The following is a 20,505-nucleotide window of genomic DNA, read 5'->3' as shown; positions in this document are numbered from 1 at the left end:
GGATTCCAATCGAGGCACAATGCAAAAAAAGAAAAAAAAAAAAACATCTGAGTACGTAGGTTTAAGTGCTTGTTAATGAACCCTAATGGGTCGAAATGAAGCCAGAGCCCTGCTACTGCGGCATCTCTCACACAGTGTGTTCGCTTTGGACATTAAAGCTCAGCATTTGATTTGAGCTAGCTTACACACAGGGTTCGTACACCTCCTTGAAGTCCTTAAAAAATACCTTGAATTTGTAAAAAGAGGTTCAAGGATCCTTGAAACTCCTTGAAAATAAACATGCTCTTTGATTTTCTTGAAGACTGGGGTTGGGGGTGACTTCTGAAGATTCGAAGTAAGAAACTCGGCATCGGCAACACTGTCTGGAAACGATCCTATATATTCCTTTCTTATAGTTCTACTGAGCGATTGCATGTCCACAGCCACTGACGACAGCCTTGTTTAAATTGCCATTGCCACCGTGGTGCTAGACGAAGCCATATCAAGCAACCAATCTGCACCGTCATATTTGTTGTACTGTTACTTGGTGTACATTGCAGCCATTGGCTGCAATGATATGTGTACATTGGCTGTGTACGTGTACAATGCACTGTACATTGGCTGTGTTCTTGAGGCCTGGGCTCTATAAATGTCCTGGACGAAAGTATATATATAGAAACTTTATTTGACTGGAAAACATTTTAAGGAGCGGTGGTCCGAGCCCTTCAGTCCAGGGCCCCACTGGCCTCTGCCTGCTGCCTGACCTGGCTAATTAAGGACCTTTGTCCTGCCAAGTCGGAACGGGCGAGCTGTGCCTCCCACTGCTCCATTGTCTTACTGGTATTTGGCCTATGAGGGTGCTTAGCGTACTTCCTCGTTATATGTATTAGGGGTAGGTATGCCACCGCACCAAGGACAGTTGGCCCTATAACGGGTGGGATACATGGCGTTTAGCAATTTTAAATGAGGGAAAACCCCGGTTTGTATTTTACGTCAATCGGCGGCCTCTTCCCCGCTAAGTTGTGGGTGAGGCGGCGGGTATTTTCTGCGGACTCCGAGCTGATGAGCAAGGATATCTTTGGCATTTAAGTTGGTGGAATTTTGTGAGGGATAGTGCGAGTGGTTGGGGTTAGAAGAAGACGCTGTCGCTCGGTTAGTGAACCCTCGAGCTAACGCGTTAACCTTTTCGTTCCCCTGAACCCCCGCGTGGCCCGGGCACCAGAGTAGGCGATGACGTTGGTTGAAGGTAAGTTGAAGAGCTTGAAGCGGGTGAGCAATTAAGTGGCTGCTTAGCTGTAAAGAATTGCTGCTCAGAAGTAGGAGATTTAATATTTTTCAGTTTATGTGTATGACTCAAGTTTGCTTCAACCTCCTTGAATCTCGGCCTTCAGAAACCTGTAAATCCTTGAATTGTCCTTGAATATTTGTGTCGGATGTTCTGTACAAGGCCTGTACAGTTCACACTTTTCACACTTCGAACTGGCTGTTTTGTCATTTCTGCCTTTGCAACTATGGCTGTCTCGTTTTGTGCATTGCAGTTTTGACATGGACGGCTGGCATGTCGGTGCTCTACTGCTACGAACTGCAACTAGAGTCGCAGGTACAGCGGAAGGGCCTGGGCTCACACCTGATGCGCCAGCTGGACCAGCTGGCGGCCCACTTCCGCATGTGCAAGACAGTGCTTACCGTCTTCAAGAACAATACGGGGGCACTGGCCTTCTACCAGAAAGCGCTCGGCTATCGCACTGACGAGACTAATCCGTCGGGTGATGCAGCCGACTACGTCATCCTGAGTCGCCGCACTGGGGTTCCTGCCAAGCGCTGACAGATGTCGCACACCCATCTAGATCATCCCTGTACGCCTGTTGGTATTTACCGTGCAGGCTTCGACTGGAGAGCACTTGGTTAAGACTGCTAGCCCTCTGCTAGCTAAATGCTCGGCTGTTATGTTGACAAGATCCTGCCTGCTGGACAGCCTGGTCACCTGTTGCCCTAAATCATCACAACATTCCTGCCATTGTTCAATGCACTTACGTGACATCTTCATCATCTCGCATCGCACCTTTGACATGGAGCTCAAGCACGGAAAAAGTGGTGGAGTGACAGCCTAGCTCGTTGAGACTTTCTCATTGTTCTTTGTGATTCCCAGTGATTGTGCATAAGTGCAACAAGTCGTGTCTTTACTGGCTGTACCAATGCTTTAAAAGACGCAGCTTCCAGTTATGGATTTGAAGCAGGCTGTGTGACCCAAGTTGTCTTCTGTGTACGACTCCTTTGCTCAGTGAGCTCACTGTAACGTCTCACTTGTGCATATGCACATCACCGTTCAAAGAAAAGTGTGCGACATTGTGCACGTTTTGCGAGGAACCAGTTGGCTACAGCTGCACTGGGCGTGGCCTACTGGCTAATGGATTTTACCGTATCATTATTGGAAGCTTATGACTTGTACTATTCATTACAGCCAGCTTTCTTTGCCTGTGGCTCTCAAGTGCTGGTCTTGGAAACCTACGAGTTGCCCTTGAAGGCAATTCTAAAGATTCCAAAGCCCTCGCCTTTTAGAGAGGCCACAACTTCAGTGTGCCCACAGGTAATGTCCATTTTGCATTGTACCTGTCTTGTCTGCACATCCAGAGGCGACTTATCAAAAGATTGCTACAGGCAGGGGAGTCCACATATTGTGTGGAAAATATTGATGAAAAGTGGTTTAAATGTCCCAAATCAATGCAGGGGCTACAAAGGCGCTCTTGTGTAGGGCTCCAGGTTAATAAGCACTGTCCAAAACCCTAGAAATAAGTTTTTGCACACTACTAGTAGGTTGCCCTACACAAGGTGGCCAACCGCCTGCTTCATGGCACCATTGAGCCGAGGGTAGGCTTGCAAACAGCAAGGATAACTAGTAGTTCGGAAGAGATGGTGGCGAGGATAGCAACACCAACACGCGCGCTCCTGCATTATTTCCACATCTAGGGCGATGCCTAACATCATGTGTGGGGAAGTGCACTTGTGGAATTTCGCATATTATTATGACCTATTATGACCACCTGGACCACACTTGAGAAAAATTATTTCAGCTGTATTAGTGAATAACCGTGTTACAGTACCGGAAAAGTAACTCTCCCCGCGAGAAGAGGCTTGGTAAGCCAGAAAAGGCGCAAGAATGAAAAAAAAAAAAAAAAAAACGTGTGACGCCGCCGCTGCCTTAAAGTTCCTGCAGCAACTGACCATGGCATAACGTTTTTTGACATTGTCTGTTAGGGCGTAGCTAATTCTCTTTTGGTAAAAATGGACTGCATTTCGCACTAAAGGAGCCAGAGACAACATGGCAAGTTTCAGGAACGTTTACTGGGCCAACGTCGTCCGAATACGAGAAAATTTCTCAAATCTGCGACGTAATGCCGATGTGGTGGGGCTGGGGTTTCGGCATGAAATCAGACAGTACAACTTTGGCCTTCATTTTCTCTGCTAATATCCAACTTGTTATCGCAAAACTAACGAAAATGCAGTTCTAACAGAATATGTTATCCATCTAAACCGATTTAGTGTTTCTCTTTAGCATCCCTTTAAAGGTGTCATCCAAATGATTACACCTTTAAAGGTGTGATCAAAACAGGGTGCACACGAGTGCCTTTGCATTCCACCGGCAATGCGACTGTGGTGGCTAGGAATCGAATCCACGAGCTTGTGGTCAGCAGCGAAACGCCATACTCACCAAGTCATTGCGGCAGGTCAGAGAGATTGGAGGCAGTTGGGTGCGTAATAGATACGGAATGTGCAATTGTGTGAGGCAAACATTACCTGCATGCGCAGCATTTGATGTATGCTGCCTCAGAGGTCTGCAAGGATAGTAATGGCCGGTCAACAGGGTCATGCAACCTTAACAGGAATCATTCATTCCTTTCCCAATGCTTGGCACGTTTCAAGTTATTCAGCTCTTTAATGTAGTGCTGTACGAATGAATTGGTGAATATTAATGAAGCAGTGATGCAAAGTGTCATGGATGGCTATTTTGTGCATGCTGCTACACTTGCGGATTACTTTTCCTTGTTACGAATGCATACCTGCCAAGTCTCCCGGATTACCCAGGAGACTCCTGAATTTGGACCATTCCTTCCGGTTGTACAGTCGACAGGAAAATCTTCCGGTAATTGCTGTTCTGTCCCATTCCCACGTCTTGTCAGGCCACATTGGCAAAAAAAATCCAACCCAATCTAATCCATCATCGCATCCATCATTTGCATAATACTGCAGGCCACACGGCCTGCAGTATGATGTAAATAAATAAACATAAAATAAATAATCCAGTTAGAAGTTCACCGCGCAAAACATTGTTAAGAAAGTAGTAGGAAATCCCTATACATGCGCTACTTCGTTAACCGCAGAGCCGCTCCTTACGCTGATGGGGTTGTTGGGTGCCCTAGTGGTCCTAATCTCATTAAGCTAGCCAGCGAAAGCCGCCTTCTGCAACCAGCAACACTAGACTCTCCATCGTTCTCCTCGGCGGCAGGCGCTCTGGCATTGCGTAGGCCTACGGTCGGTCAGTCGGTCATGGCTTTAAAAGCAAGGAGCGCTGGCACAAAAACTATCAAGTATTTTGAATGTAGTGCTCAGCCGAAGTGACGCTGGGTAATTTGTTGATACCACAGAGCAATGCAGAGTGTGAGCGGCAATTTAACATTGTGAAAAATACGAGGATGCAGTGCCGCTCGTCCAAGACGCTGGGAAACATCAACCTCGCAAAATGTGAAAAAAAAAAGGGATTTCTTACAATCAATCACTATCTGAAGAATTTCTCAACACCCGCCGTGGTTGCTTAGTGGCTTTGGCGTTGTGCTGCTAAGCATGAGACGGTTCGTGGGATCAAATCTCGGCCGTGGTGGCTGCATTTAATTGGGGGCGAAATGCAAAAATGCCTGTGTGTGCTGTCCATTGGGTGCATGTTAAAGAACCCCAGGTGGTCGAAATTTAGCCGGTGTTCCCCACTACGGCGTGCCTCATAATCAGATGGTGGTTGTGGGACGTAAGACCCGAGAATTGAATGAAATTTTAAATTCTTGAAGGCAAAATTAGCAACAACAAAGTGCTTGCAAAAGTGAGACCTTGATGTTCATATGGTCATTTTTATATGTGTAAATAAACTTGTAATGAAGATGGGCTGGAAGTGCTTGAAAATATCGACACTGGGGGGGAGTTGTGTAACCCAATGACCCCTCCCCCCGGAAGATCTCCCAGATTAAGTTTCTCCAAACTTGGCAGGTATGCAATTGCAAAGATATGGGGCCATAGCCATGCATGTAGTAGTGGGCTAACCATTTCAAGTGAGCTTGGCACTAGTTTTGGTTTCTATGAGGCAGCTACAGCTGACGGTGACCTCATACAGCTTGTCCAGCGCTTTTTTCAAGCAGGCCTGATGAAGATTTGAGCTCGTGTTGCTTTGCACTTCTTCCAGATGGTGCGTGTTTATTTTGGGCTTGTATTAAATAACACTAGATGTCACAAGGAACTGTTGATGAGCGAAGTTGAGAGCATAAACTCAGTTGTGTGCAGTCAAGCCCACCTTCTTCACAGTGTAAAAAAAAAAGAACTTTTATTATACTCAACTTCCATCTTTCTAACAGAAATATTCTGCACTGGTCTTGCTTTACATGATCATCAGAATTGTTTGCATGAGAGAAGGTGGGAGCATATACTCATTTGAGTGCAGTGAAGCCCACCTGTGTTACTGTAAAGGTAATATTCACACTTATGACAGAAAGGTTTTGCATGGTCTTGCTTTATACGTTCGTAAGGATCGCTTGCGCGCAAGAAAAAAAAAATTCAGTCTTTTTGGCAAGTTTCTTTAATTTCTTTTTATTCAATAAAGTTTATTTATCCTCAAAGGGTTACCCCCGTATTTTAAAATGTTCCTCCACCTCGACTCGAGAAAGTGGATGGCAGTGCCAACCCTGAACAGAAGTCGCTGCGCTTCAGTGACACCCCACGGCAATTGCGTAGCATCATCTTCGGCCGAGCGGCAGTACCATGCTCAACTTGGTTGAGTGAAGGAGCAGCTTCGAGTCGAGGATAGGTTGAGAATATGAGGCGTGGCTTCTGGAGGTGTTTCAAGCATGTTTGTGTGTCAAGCTTGGGGCGGGGCCGAGTGGACTCATCGTAATATCGGCAACTTGCCATACATGCAAATTAAGTGAAAAGCATGGCGAGCTATGTGCTATTGGAATGCTTGACGTTGCGAAGCTATGTAATGTGCAACCGCACACTAAATGTGATGTAGCATGGAACGTTTAGTATGAGTGATTGTTTGCCCCAACTTGTTCAGAGTTTGCAGTTAATGCTGATTATGTGTACAAGGTTCTGCAGTGCTCATGTCACAGCATGTATTGTGCCTATGTTTAGTAGCTTTTCTTTTTTTCCCCTCTATAAACATGCTTGCTGAAGTACCCCACAGAAAATTGCATTGCAACATTCTCAAGAGCTTGCTTGAGTGTCGTGTGGCACACATTTACGATCCTCTAGGAAATCGGAGCAATGGAAATTGTATTCCCTGAAAATTGCAACACAAGTGAGAACCTCTGTTCTGGACCATGGACTTCGTTGTTTCAGCTGTAATCACTCGTCCTTGTTTTCTATTTTTTGTGGCCGTTTTCTGCAACAGCGTCAACCTTGACATAAATGGTCTTCCACAAGGAAAGCATAATGCTTCCTTTTATGCTTTCATTGCCAGCCAAAACACATCCTATGTAAAAAATGGTGCACTATTACTAGTGAGCAACATACTACAAGTGCGAATGGACTTTGGTAAATGGGCTTGGGTGTGTGCCTGTGTGAAATGTGCACAAAAAAAAAAAAAAAAAGGAAACCTGCGGCAACAGCCTTTTTAGGGCAATGGCTGTACAAATTGAGAATCGGATAGCAGTGCCAGGCTGAGTTAAGGTAAGACCTCGAAGTGTGAACGAGTGCGTTACCTAAATAAGTTGTGCAGAAATTGTCTGCCTAACTGCATTGCAATATAAATGAGTAGTGTATATCACTAACCAATGTCGCAGAGCTGGTAATTGTATTATTTTGTTAGCAGTCTTTACGCAGCACCTAAGCAGACAATGCATGCTCTTCCAGAAAGCACTTGCAAGACAGGATCTGCTCCCAGTACAGAAAAAGTTGGGTTGTAACAGCGAAGTAGTTTCATCAATCAGTGGTTCTCGCATGAATCCATTACTGCAAGTGTTCAGCGTGTTATATGCTGCACTGCTACAAAAGCAACACCAAGCAGGGTGGTCATGGAACTTTCTTTCCATGCGCCTTGCAATGCAGTTTTTGAATCTGCAATGCTTGCTACGGAATAACTACATGTATTACAACTTGTAGACATAAGGTTATGAAATCACGTGTACTTTTGTGCGTACCCCAGTAGGCATACTATGCTTTGCTTGTGAGCAGGGGCTTGATAGGTGGCGAGTTCTGCGCCATCAGTGGCACTTGTGGCCCAGGTTGACCTCCCTCGATTAAGGGGCATAGGTCAGGGCACAAACTCGGCAGAAATCAATTACGATGAGGTTGCTTGCGAGCAGGCAGCTGGCTGCAGAAACATGCCACCTCGTTCATTTGGTGGCTACGTAAATAGGTGCAACGCTTTCAACGCCATGATTACATAAAATTTTGCAACAGAAGTTATGCAGCTTAACGTTGCATTGAAATACACAGTGCATACCTACACTTTTTTTTTTCATGTGTGACGCACAATTTTTTAGTTATGAACACGACAAGTCTTATCATAGCATTGCCTGCTATGAAACTGAGCATTATAGGGCACTTACATGTACTAGTCTATAACACTATTGAAAGGTACCCATGCTTTCCCTCACCCTTTAAATAAAGCAAGGCTGCTGGATGTGCCCAACAGATCTTGCAAAAAGACAACACCATAGTTACAATGAGCCAAGTTCGAGCACTTTACTTCCAATCAAGACAATCCTGGTGGCGTCACCGACGTGATGAGAGGGACGCATGATGAGAAGACGGTAACAAGCAAATTCCACGGCACTTGGCCACTCTGGGCACCTCCTTACAGCTTGAGCTTGGTACGGCGCCAGTGACGCCTCTTGGCGTTGTAGCTGCAAGGATGCAAAAAGCGAGATAAATCAGAAGTTCGCATGGAAGCCATTCGGCATTTACAGCCCAGTGCATACTTTATCAACCTGTGAAGTAATCTGTAAAAGTTCTATGAACATGACACCCAAGGGGGATGGGGGAACAGCAACAAGCTATATAAAATATAAAAAAAAAAAGGTTTGCCTAGAGCATACTTTTCTAGAATGCATAGTTCATTTAACGATAATTTACCTTTAGATGCACAAATGAAATCAAACTTGTAACAGCCCAAACCTACAAGCAACCGACTGCAACTGTGCTGTTGCCAAATTTGCCTACTTCAGAAAAAACTTGCTCGTAGCAGATACTCTACTGGTGTCCTTTCAACATCAGAACACTTTCAGAGGTATGGTCAGATACTGATGAGCGCTGATTTTTTGCAGATTTTCAATAAGCTTTACCAAACGTCCGGGAGTTTGTAAGCTTACACTAATGGGCATCGTATGAGTGAATACTACATGTATGTCCTATGAAGCTGGGTGACGCCAGGCATGAAGCTCCCTACAAAAATTACTAGAGGGAATTGTAGCCAGTGTGTATGCAGTTCGGTTAGCATGGTGGGTAGTACATGCACTTGCCTAAGCTCTCTTGTCTTCAAACAGCATTGAGCCTCTGCAAACTATCAATTTTGCAGCAAAACACATTATAAATGCAACTGCAATGACTATACATGTACACAGAAACATAAAAGTGTTCGAAGTTGCAAGCAGCATAGATTATGTGTCGACCCATCATTCCAGTGGTTGGTCAACTGTTGTAGTGGCAGAGTTATCTCACTGGCTAAGTTAAACTTGGCTGCTGAAATAAAGGTTCTGTCAAGAACATTAAATGTATAGCAGCATTACTTTGGTGAAAATACATATACAACCAGATGTTTTCAATGCATTATGGCTAAACAAATTTATCTGACAATGTGCATCATAAGTCTTCATGGTTTCACATTCATACTTCTGATAAAGCAGCCACAATACAGGGTAGCAAAGTACCAAGGGTTGAAGAATACATATACAGTTAAAGACCTTTAGAACAAAGTGCTTGGGGCCTCCGAAATCATTTGTTATTCAGGTCATGTCCTCACAAAGGTCACACACCAGCACAGCTCACAATAGAATCAGGACAGAATTATTCCTTTATTACACAGATCACTTTGTTGTACAGCCTCTCGACTGTAGATCACTAAGCTAAAGGCAGGGTAAACACAGCCATAATAAATCGGTGTGCTATGGGGGTCTAACAAGTATGTTGTAGGAAGGAGTCGTTGAAGGTTTGTTGAAAAGCTAGCTTTAGGTGTGCAATGTCCAACTAGAAATGCAGCAGTACAGGGAAACACGAACTGGGCATCCTTTCAGGTGCAAAAGCAGCTTGGACATATTTTGCCTCAATGGGCAGCTAGGGTATTGATACCTGCTTTAGGTAGAATGACGAGTCACAGTTAAAAAATTTGGCAAGGAAATTACCCAAAAAGTATTACACTTATGTTTTCCATTATGTACGCATTAATGTACTCAAGTCAGACAGGCAGAAACAGCGTTGCGAGTATGCTGGCATGAAGGCGATCGCTCGCTTTATTGAACGTAAAAAAACGCACGCAGGTAACTCTACCCCTGGTTTCATTGACGGCAGCCCTTCTATCACTCTCACTGACAACTAGTATACAAGGCAGCATGTTGTCGCATTGAAAGCAACAATGAAACACGCAACCAGAACGCTTGTTGTGATTTGATAGGCTACAAAAGAGGGCTAGCGATCGCCATACATGTAGCTCTTTAGTATCGAGCCACTCGTGGTTTAAAACGGCATGGTGCTCACCAGCATTACGTAGCCGCCGATGAGACCTTTTGCCGACAAGCAAAGGTGTCGGAGCCTTCCACGGGCGTCGACACGACATTCAAACGTAAAAATATGACATCTTAAAGGACTTACCGGATGGTGTTGCCGGTCTTCATCCTGATCCACTGAGGAATCGGCCGGTTCTGCTTGAGCTTCTTGGCGAGCTTCTGTTTTATCCGGAACGTCTTGTGGGCAGCCTGGAGATATCAAAGCGTCGGGTTAGTCATCGATGGTCGTAACAGCAAGAACAACATAGAACAAGATTTCATTTGCCTCAATCTAAGAATATTTGTAGTAAACTGCGCATGCTAATATTATTAAACATAATTCAAAGCACCGCAACATACCATGTCGCCGTTCGGAAGATGGCTGGAAAAGGAGAGAAGAGGAAACGGAAGTGGGTAAAAGTAGCTTTTCTGAAACTGCTTCAGCCTCAGTTGCGAATTACTAAAGTTACTAAACAAACTTACCTAATAATTTTAAAAGTACACATTTATATAAATTTAAAATATATTTATAATTTTAATGCTATGATACGCAGTGTAATTGCCAATAGGTTTAGATTGAACAAAAAGAGCGTTAGACACTGATCCAAGCGTATCCAAGTCCATCCGTTCGTGTCTGGGTGATTTGGCGCGTGATTTTGTGTGAGATGAACTTGTGCGTGCAAGCGGTTTGAGTAAATATGACATAATAGCGCCAGCAGCAATGGAGCTTTTCGATGCCTCATCGCCTGGTCGTCGTGGAGGCCAGGATTGTGGTCAGTCATCCATCAAAGAACTGCTGCAGCAAGTGTACAGCGCACACGTCGGCGTAGCTCAAGGTGCGGGAGTGTCGTTGGGGCCTGTGTAATGTCGTCGGCGCCTGTCATGCGAAACTAGCACTTCAACCGCTCATCTCTTTTTTTTTTTCTTATTCTTTTTTCTTCCGACGTACGATTGCTTTGGAAGAAAGCTCGGCGCAGCTGATCGCATTGCCTGGGGAAAGCGCCGGCGCTGTGTGTGACATGGAAGTTACTATATTTTCTTTGCGTAAAAACAAACTTAGTATCTCTGGTCAAACTGAAACATGCACCTTTTTGTCTGCCACTACGAGAGCAGCTCAGAGCTTTGGGGCTGGACTAAATGCTCTGTCCTTCGACACGGTGCGCGTCTGTGGTCATTTGTCGCGACGGTCACTTTATATGCTGAAACGTACAAACTTTAAAGGATGCGCCAATGTAAACGCTGTTATCAGAACATAAGTGGTGTCTGTGCGAAAAAAAGCTGTACCTTTTGGGACTAGCATGCTCAGATCCAGCCTTGAACGCACCGCTAGCCTAATGCGGTTCTTAGAACTCAATTACGCCTCGTCGCTTACTTAATACGACGATACTGTTGATGTTTAGTGAAACTAGTTCTAGTACACTCTAGTGAAACTGTCCATTGCTGAACGAGTTCGAGTTGTGCGATGAGTTGCATGCCCTTCGAAACAAGCACATTTTTCAAATTTGCAAGAGCATGTTTAAAATGGGATTGTTGCGAAAGATGCACACTGCACTGACTTCCAACTAACGTTTATAGAAAAACTAAGGGGATAGATACACATGCACTCAGCGCGCATGCAATTATTTTTGTGCTTGATGAAGTAATAAACTTAATCTGAGTGAATATCTACACTTCGTCGGCCCCCTTCACTGCAGCTTATTTAATGCGTGGCTTCAAGTCAGCTTCCTTGCGGGCAGTGTTGGTAGAATCATCTAGATTTGCGCAACAGGAAACTGCGCTTAAGAAAATATTTGATGAGAATTCACTTCATTTAAAATTTTTTTGTTATTGTCATTTGCACCAAATGGTGCATTCTGGCAATGAAGGCAGGTGCGGTGGTATTTAGCCAATGATCTCCGGGGAACAAAATGGAAAATTAAACTGATCATTACAAAATACAGCTCCATGGAACTGTTCATCAATGTGGTACCGACAGTACGAATAGCGTGACTTGTTTAGTTTTACTTTTTTTTTCTGATGCACCGCTGTTTCAAATGGAATGCTACAATGATTTCTTTAAAAAATGCTGGCACTAAATTTTGGTGCAGTCAACAAAATTTCCTGGGTATCAAGTGAAGGTGACAAGGGTAGGAGTTCATGTGAACACTGGTGGTATTGCCAGCTGTTTCTTCTGCTTCTCTATATAACATTTAAATTTCAGCTCTATAAGCCAAATGGTGCAGTAGTAACTATATCATATTGTGTGTAATACTCGTAAAAAATTATGTATGTCATTCGCCAATCATGTATATAAAATTCACCGTGATGTTCCTTTAATAAGGCTGGCTGGCCAAGTCTAGCAGAATATGTCATTTACTATCACTGAATGAGACAGCAATAGTCAGCAGGCTTGCTGATTCATTGCCACTAAAACTTTTCTCGTTATACTAATTTTGAAAGCTAGGCTAGTTGGTTGCTGTCACTGTGATACATGCTTACAGCGCTAGGGAAGACGTGTACACTGTGCACACCTGCGGCGATATTTAAGTAGTTATGCCATTGTGTTGCCAAACTTAAATTCGCAGGTTCCATCTGGCTGTGGCGGCCACATTCTGATGGGGGCAGAATAGAAAAAATGCTTTTGTTCATTAGTTGGGGCATGTTAGGTGTCAGGTGCACGTTAAAGAACCCCAGGTGGTGAAAATTAAACCGGAGTCCCCCACTATGGCATGCTTGATAACCAGATCGTGGTTTTGCCATGTAAAAACCCCAGAGTTGACAGATACATGAGGTGCACAGGATGGGCACTGGACATCACCTGGCTTTACTACACCAATGCTATATATGCAGGAAAGGCACACTCGTGTGAAAATTCGAGCTCACATTCATCTCCCAACTCTCCCATCAAACTGGCCTTCCAAATCGCCTAATGGGTGATTTGGAAGGCCAGTTTGATGGCACATACCAGCACCAACCTGAGAGCACATACCAGAGAACACATCCCACATCTTCCAAATTGCCTGTCAGGCGATTTGGAAGATGTGGCATGTGCTCTCAGGTTGGTGCTCTTGGGTTCGTGGGTTTGACTCCCAGGCATGCCGGCTGCATTCTGCTGGGTGTAATATGTAAAGATGCATTTGTACTGAGATTGCAGTGAGCATTATTGAATGCCGTGTAGTCAGAGTTAATCCAAGAGGCCTGCTCTACAGCTCCTCTCATATAGACAATGTGTTACTTTGTGACATTAAAAAGGACCACTTAATAGAAACACTATACCAATTTATACTGATAAAGAGTTCTTTCATAACTCTCTCCATTAATTTTGCGTTAATGGGTTGGTTATTAGAAAAACAAGTTGACAGTCACTTAGCATACGCTGAAATGTCTCGCACGCATACACTGCGTGCGAGACATTCATTAAATCTCTTGACATTCTCATTCAAATGCATTGTTACTTCCGATTACTTGTTTTCTCCCACCAGAAGTCATGGGTTTGAGCACCTTAATTAACACTGCCTTAATTAACTTCACCTTAAGTAACACCAAATGTCGTAGGTTCAACTTCCACCAAAGGTTGTGGGTTCAAGTGCCTTATTTAAATCTATCTTAATTAACTGTGTCTTAATTAACACCAAAGGTCGTGGGTTCAACTCCCACCAATGGTTGTGGGTTTTGGTGCCATAACGCCGGACATCGGATTTTTCGACCCATGAGCAATCAAAGGCTTTCGCCTCAATAATTGTGGCAGTTACCATTGATGATGGTCGGCAGTGTCAGCGATAGCTTTCTTGTGTGACCTGCTGCATATATCCCCATGCCATTCATGAATCATTAAACCTTATGGGCACATCAGCAGATAAAAGAAGTGGCAATCTCGCTGCTAACTACAATGCCAAACGATACCACGACACAGTATATCTTGTAGTAATCACAGCATCCCAGTTGAAACTCCCTATCCAACAACCCCCACTATCCCTAGAATCTTGGCTGCAACTTTGTTGCAATGGCTATCCATCGAGTGGCCATGCTTGACGCGAAGGTGCCTGTTGGGGATGGGGCGCTATCGATTTAATACGTTTCAGGCTACGTACCCCCTGTCACCTTGGCACATCCATTACGGGGGATGGGCCACGAGTGAGCACTTACGAATATCGCATGCGCACTAGCGAATTTGTTTGGGCACATACTCAGTGGCCCAAGCTGTCTATTTAGGTGCATACTCAGCCATGGGTGGCCCATCTTGCCTGCTTGGCAAGACAGTAGCCATCACATACTTAGGGGCCCATATTGACTCTACTCCCAGAAAAAGCCAGAAACATATAAACCACAAAGTTAGGGGAAGATTCAAAGAAAGCTCTCGCTTAAAAAAAAGGTGAAGGTCGTGCTTTTTTAATTTCAGGTTGAGAGCTCAGTGCCTGTACATAAGTGTGACATCACGGATTTCAAAGTATCTTTTTTTTTGGCCACTCTGGCTTAGTAAAGTTCTTGAAACCTGCTAAGTTATAGTCATGGCACTCTTTGGCCTGAGGCATCCTTGTGCCAATAAACCGCATTCAATTCAATCTCTAGCTTTCTTAGACTACACTGTGGTTCATCTTTGCTGATGAAAAATTGACTAGGCCAGAGCAGACGCATCAAAATTCATCATGTCACGATGATGTGGTGTGGGAACCTTGAAGCAGTGTTGCCACCCACCTTTTGTTTTTGCATCTGCTCTGGTTAATCTGACAATAAGAGTGGCTTTTTTGGTATTGTGGAAAGGTAAGTTACTAATGCAGCTGAAACAATTTTTCTCTATAGTGTCCTTCTAAGCTCCATCTGTCAATCATCCATCCATCCATCTGATGTTTGTGTCATTTGCGGAGCAGCGCATGACTTGTACTGAATGTGGTGCTCAGTCTGTTCTGACCATTTTCAGGCCTGCAGAAGCAAATCTCGTCGCTGACTTCACTTGTTGCCGAGAAGGATCGAGAGTGAGTTTGCACTGATGGATGTTGCTGCACCTGTTTTTACTTCGGTGTTACTCCGACATTAATGCACGTTGAAGTACCAGTACCTTCTTTTCAAATAGTAAAGTCGTTTTCAACTTTATTTTTGTTTTTGTGTTGAACAAAGGTCCAAATGCTATAAACCCTAGAAAAAATAGTGGCATGCATCAGGAGCGTCCTAAATTATTTACTGTAATTTCATGTTTCTACAAATCCTGGGAGGTAGACGTGCCATGAGCATGACATCATTTGACATATTGACTCACTCCATTCTTATGATTGCTGTCGCTACTACACGAGTGCAGCCGTTAAACACTTGCATTACTCTTGCTTATATTTTTATCAGCGACGCCATTATATATAGCCTTATTTCTGTTTGATGATGGCAAATTTCGTTCTGTGTCATGTTTTCTGGATAATGTTGATGATGCCAGGTCTGAAATTTTGAGATCTTTAGCATTATTAAATAAATTAATAAGTGGTTTTTCCAACTCTTTACTTGCTAAAAATAATAATTTTTATGAGCAAGAAGTGTGAGCTACCTGCCGTGTTAGCTTAGTGGCTGTAGTGTTTTGAGCTCCAGTTTGCGGGCTTGATCTCGTTTGTGGCAGATGCATTTCAATGGGGGGTGAAATGCAAAAACACTCGCGCACCTAGATTTAGGTGTGCGTTAAAGAAACTCAGGTGGTCAAAATAAATCCGGGAGGCCCCCATTACAGCATGCCTCGTAATAAAGTTGGGGTTTTGGCAACGTAAAAAAGCAGAACTTAATTCCATTTTTAAAAGATAAATTATCATGCAAGAAGTCATTGAATGGGCAGTACTTCTGGCAGTACAGGCACATCCTTTAGTTACCGTAAGCTGTACAGATATACAGGAACTAAAGCACAGTCACATCATCCTCAAACCCCAAGCGTTTATTCTGGTGTTTCCATCATGGCATTTGCCAGCTTATGAAGCACATCTTTTGCAACCCTGTGCTCGCTTAGAGCAAGGTGAATTTTCTATGCTTTCAAGCTATTGGAGGGTCTGCACATTGCATGTCGTGCAGTAGTGCTAACTTTTGCAACCCAGTTACCTTTAGCTAACTTGGTATAGTCAGCAGACTATAGGGAAGATGACAGCATTTGAATTGTCCTGCTGATTGTTCCCAAGTGTTGTGACTACTGCACATTGCTGCAGAAGTTTTCAAAACGTAGGAGTTCTTAAAAAATATAAATTTTCTCATGGCTAGGCTCCACAGCCCTGAATTGAGAATTGAGAAGACAAACAACACTAGCAATGGTTAAAAATGGGCTGACTTTATTTCAGCACAAGAATTTAAATAAAGACCAGTTTGGTCAAAATGCAAATGTTAAAGAAGAAGGCTGGGCAACTATATGTGCACATGTAGTTGTTGATTAAAGCAGTTAAATTTCATTAAAGCACTTGTTGACAAAAAAACAACAACAAAAAAACAGCTAAGCTCCTTTCCTTTCATTGACGAAGAACCTAGTGTGGGGACTTTTAGCTCGTCTCTGGTTTTTACATCTTCTCTCTTACCAAGGATGCTCTCACAGTGCAAGACGGTCTTGGTATTCCAGAATTGTGGTTTTCCGATCCGGCTTAAATTAACAGGCCCCTTACCAGGTTTGGGCATCGTAACCAAGCAAATGCGGAGCATAGAAAGCACTGCAAAAACAGTGCCTGCAAAGTAATACACTGACTTATGCTTCCAGAACAACTGAAAACATAAAAGGACGCTAAAGAGAAATGTAAGTTGAGCAATATATTTGGAAATTGCATTTCCACAATATATATGTAAGAAGCATACCATGAGAGGAATCTTTATTTTGTTAGAAAAGATGCAAAATTGAGAAACAAGTGGTAACGACGCCGGAAGTTTCTGCACCAGCTTTCTGTGCTGTCTTCTGAATTTTTACGGTGTCTTGTTGGGCCTAGTTAAATTTTTTATAGGTAAAGAGGGACTACGTTGTATTTATAAAGGAGGCAAAGGGAGTTCAACTTAACAAGTTTCAAGAACTTTTGCTGGACTACCATGGCCTAAATATAAGAAAGTATTTCTTTGAAATTCATGACCTCACACTGACGAGCCGACACTGAGGTTTCTAGGCAAAATAAGAAAAAAAAAAGAAAGAAAATGGACGTTTGGCTAAACTTCCATTCAGCAGTCTAAACTGACTGCGAAACTGAAACAAAACGGAGAATGAGGTTGCAGGTTTTGATTTCCAGCCATGGCAGCCAACATTTGGGTGGAAGTGCAATGTAAAAATGCTCGTGTTCTTATTAGATTTCGGTGCTCAAGAAAGAACCCTGTGTGATTCAAGTTAATCTAGCCTCTACACTATGGTGACTCACATAGCCTCATAGCCTCAGTTTTGCTTTGGAACGTTGAAGCACATATTATTGCGTTGGCATCATAGGGTGTCAGAGTGGAAAAAAGCGTATGTGTGGGAATTGTGAGAAGCCGGTCTCCTGTAGAGAGAGGATGAGAGAGCTTCAAAGAGCATGAATGTGTGTGTGTGTGTGTATGCATGTCAGGCAGTGTGTATGTATATCAGTCACGTATAGTCATGTGCCTACTCTTCTAAGTTCACCTGTTACGAGACGCCATCGGGCAAAAAAGGATGTTCCAGATCCTCCCACCAGGGCCCTGAGTGGTGCCGGCTAATACTCCCAGAGCTAGGAATAGTACACATAAATACCCAAGCTGGTGGACGGATTGATGGCCGTCACTGCAGCACAATTGGTAGTGCAACGCATGCATAAAACAGAGGTTGTTGGTTCGTCTACCACCACCGACAAGCTATCTTTTCATCCACTTTCATTTTCCCTTTTCTCATTATTTTCAAAATTTCAGTCTCAACCCCCTTATGCTTTCCTTGCCTTCACTGCCTGTCGGCTTTATATGGTAGTTATATATATATATATATATGTAGTGCAACTGACTGTGGTCTGCCCCTTAAAGAAGGAGGACATGTGTCGAATGGTGAATGTGGTTTAAATCATGGATCCAGGACCTCAAGGAGGCGTGACATGATGCTAACTTATTTCTCTCTCATTTACCACTAAATTTCCACTGAATTGTTTAATGTGAGGGTCCTCTTAACAATACAAGCTGTTTGCTTGCCGGTCTTAGAGTTGTGCATAAGGTTATAACTGTAATGGAGATAATTTCAGCATTGAGGTTCCACTTCAGTTGCCCTTTGCCCATAAACATGCACCAAATATTTGCTGATGAAATGGAAATGGGATATGTATAATAATAGATGCATTAATAATATTACACGTACACGACCATTTAATAATAGCTCGGTGGGAGTTGCCATTCAATGTGCTGCTCCTGACTTGTGGCGGTATTTTCTTTTGAATAGGCTGCGCAATGCTTCCTGCCAACGTTGTGCATCCGTCAAGGACACCTTTGAGCGCTACAAGGCCAGCTACCAGCAGATCATCGAGAAGCTTGAGACCAAGATTAGCCTACTTGGTATGTCTGGTCGACTGTGTGGGGTTCTCCGACAAGCTGGTTTTGTTCTGAATTGCAGGAGACATTTTGGAGTGCATAGAAGCTAGCATAGAAGCACATGACATTGTAATGTTGCAAGCTTACTGGTATCCTCGAAGAAAAGTTTATGATCTGTGCTTTGCACCAACAGTAATGTAAGGCGCTGGAACTTGAAGGACAACAAAGAAACTTGAAAGGAGCCTAAGAACAGCACTGTGAGCTGTAGAAGGAAAAGACAGGCATATGTAGCGTTAAGAAATGCAGAGGAACCCACTAATAACGAACATGATAGTTCCGACAAAAAAAAAAAAAAATGTGGTTATTTTAGAAAGAGGAAGGTGGGTATAACATAAGAGATGATCTAGCCGAGATCAAGGGGAAGAAATGAAATTGGGCAGGTCTTGTATTGAGTAGAACAGGTAAGTGGTGCGGCAGAATGCATTGATTGGTTAGTTGGCGCATGCTATTTATAATATTAGTGCAGACATGATGACATTAAGAATGAGAGAGGACATGACACTGCTCTCAACTGACATCCTCATTATGTCACAGTCCTACTTATGCGAAAACAGCTCTAAGCACCTTGCACAGAGAAGACATCATGATAGACTGATCAAGAGAACAAATCATACAAGGAATTCTAAGAAAAAACAAAAGCAGTGTTGTATAGAGCAATAGAAGCGACACTTACATATTCCAAGTGATCTCATAAAAAATGCTTCTCGTAATTCTCGAGCTGTGGTATCCCGGCTGCTTCTCAATATCACGGTCTCTTTGAAAAGAGCTTGACACGTGCGCATTTTGCATTATGCTAAATGTGAGCTGGTGCCCGTTGGTAAAAACCGCTGGTGCTTTCTTTCTCAGGTGCTCAATACAGCGGCCAGTCTGGCCGACGTACAGTCTGGCCACATGTCGAGGGAATAGACACGTGGACAATCGAGTAGGGAATTGACATGTGGTCAGTTGAGGGTAGCGACTCATCCTGTCTCCTTGTGTCACCCTGTTTTCGCTAAAATTTATTGTGAAGGTTCATCTGAAGCGTGCAGGCAGCTGCTGCATGGCACTGGACAGTGCAGTGAACTACACCATTGGTGACATGTGAAGTTGACGACACTCCTCAGTAGAGATACTAGAGATACTAGAGTTTTAAGCTCTTGAGTGACCTTTTGTGCTTTAATGAGTGAAAATACTGGCACCCACAAAACCAATCGTAGGCTTAACACATCAAGATGTGCGACAGAAGCATTGACATTGGAGACCTTCAGAGCATGGTCTGTTTAGTGATTTATGTGAATGAATCTATGTTTGAATCGTCGAGTGTTGCAGTGCTCTATCTCGATGCCCACAGGAGCAGCAGCATGTGGTTGTTTGCCACTTTCCGCTCACTGTGGGCTAATTACATTTCAGTCTCATTGTGAATGCTTTTGTGATAGTGGTCATTGATTGGCTATGTCTTCGTGGGCACACAGGTCAAGAGTAAACCTGCATATTCTTATTCATCATTGCAAATACTCGTTTTGCTCACTTGAGTGCCCAAGTCACTGTTGGCAAGGTTTGCTCAACTCCACTAGCTTACCTGAGACATTTTTGTTTCTCCATGCTGTTTCACTGCTGTGCTGTGTGCGGTCGTGCAATCAACTAAAAACCAAAGACTGCAGTGCTCAATTACTTTGATGTCCCTGGGGGCACTTAAGGAGGATGCTACTGGCAGTGCTGTTCTGATTTGATGCTTGTTGAGGTTTTGCATTTTCATCTGCTCGCTTACCTTCTCTTGTTCTGTTTGCAGAGGGAAAGGTTTCTTCACAAGAGAAAGAGCTTCGTGGAAGGTAGGAATTCATTCCTTGCTTTGGCTCTATTTGCATTCTTTTCAAGAACATCTGTATTTTTTTTTAAGGTGAGCACCCTAAACCGTCACTGATAATTTTGAAAACAATCGTAGCATGCTTCTCTCTGGCGCCAATCGGGTCATATTTATTTATTTTATTTACGTATGCTGTAAGCTTTGCTCAGGCTCATGCAGAAAATGTGTATGAGTAGTGTCTGGGCAGCATAGAAAATCTGAACACATTTCATAAAGAAAAAGTGGGGAGCAGAG

General features: G+C 43.5%; 1 protein-coding gene across 1 annotated transcript in view; it reads left to right on the top strand.

The window, feature by feature from the left end:
* Nucleotides 1-10,303: 10,303 nt before the first annotated feature.
* LOC119434372 (uncharacterized) overlaps nt 10,304-20,505 on the top strand; it is a 16,028-nt gene continuing 5,826 nt past the window's right edge. The window contains exons 1-4 of the mRNA XM_037701542.2: nt 10,304-10,774; nt 14,836-14,890; nt 18,280-18,392; nt 20,197-20,236. Of these exons, the coding sequence (XP_037557470.1) occupies nt 10,660-10,774; nt 14,836-14,890; nt 18,280-18,392; nt 20,197-20,236 (323 nt within the window). The 5' untranslated portion in view covers nt 10,304-10,659. The remainder of the gene's footprint in view (nt 10,775-14,835; nt 14,891-18,279; nt 18,393-20,196; nt 20,237-20,505) is intronic.

This window comes from Dermacentor silvarum, unplaced genomic scaffold (assembly GCF_013339745.2).
Source record: "Dermacentor silvarum isolate Dsil-2018 unplaced genomic scaffold, BIME_Dsil_1.4 Seq1033, whole genome shotgun sequence".
In the NCBI taxonomy this organism is placed as follows: Eukaryota; Metazoa; Arthropoda; class Arachnida; order Ixodida; family Ixodidae; genus Dermacentor; species Dermacentor silvarum.
Note: the sequence above shows the minus strand (reverse complement) of the source record. Positions and strands in the feature narration are given on the sequence as shown.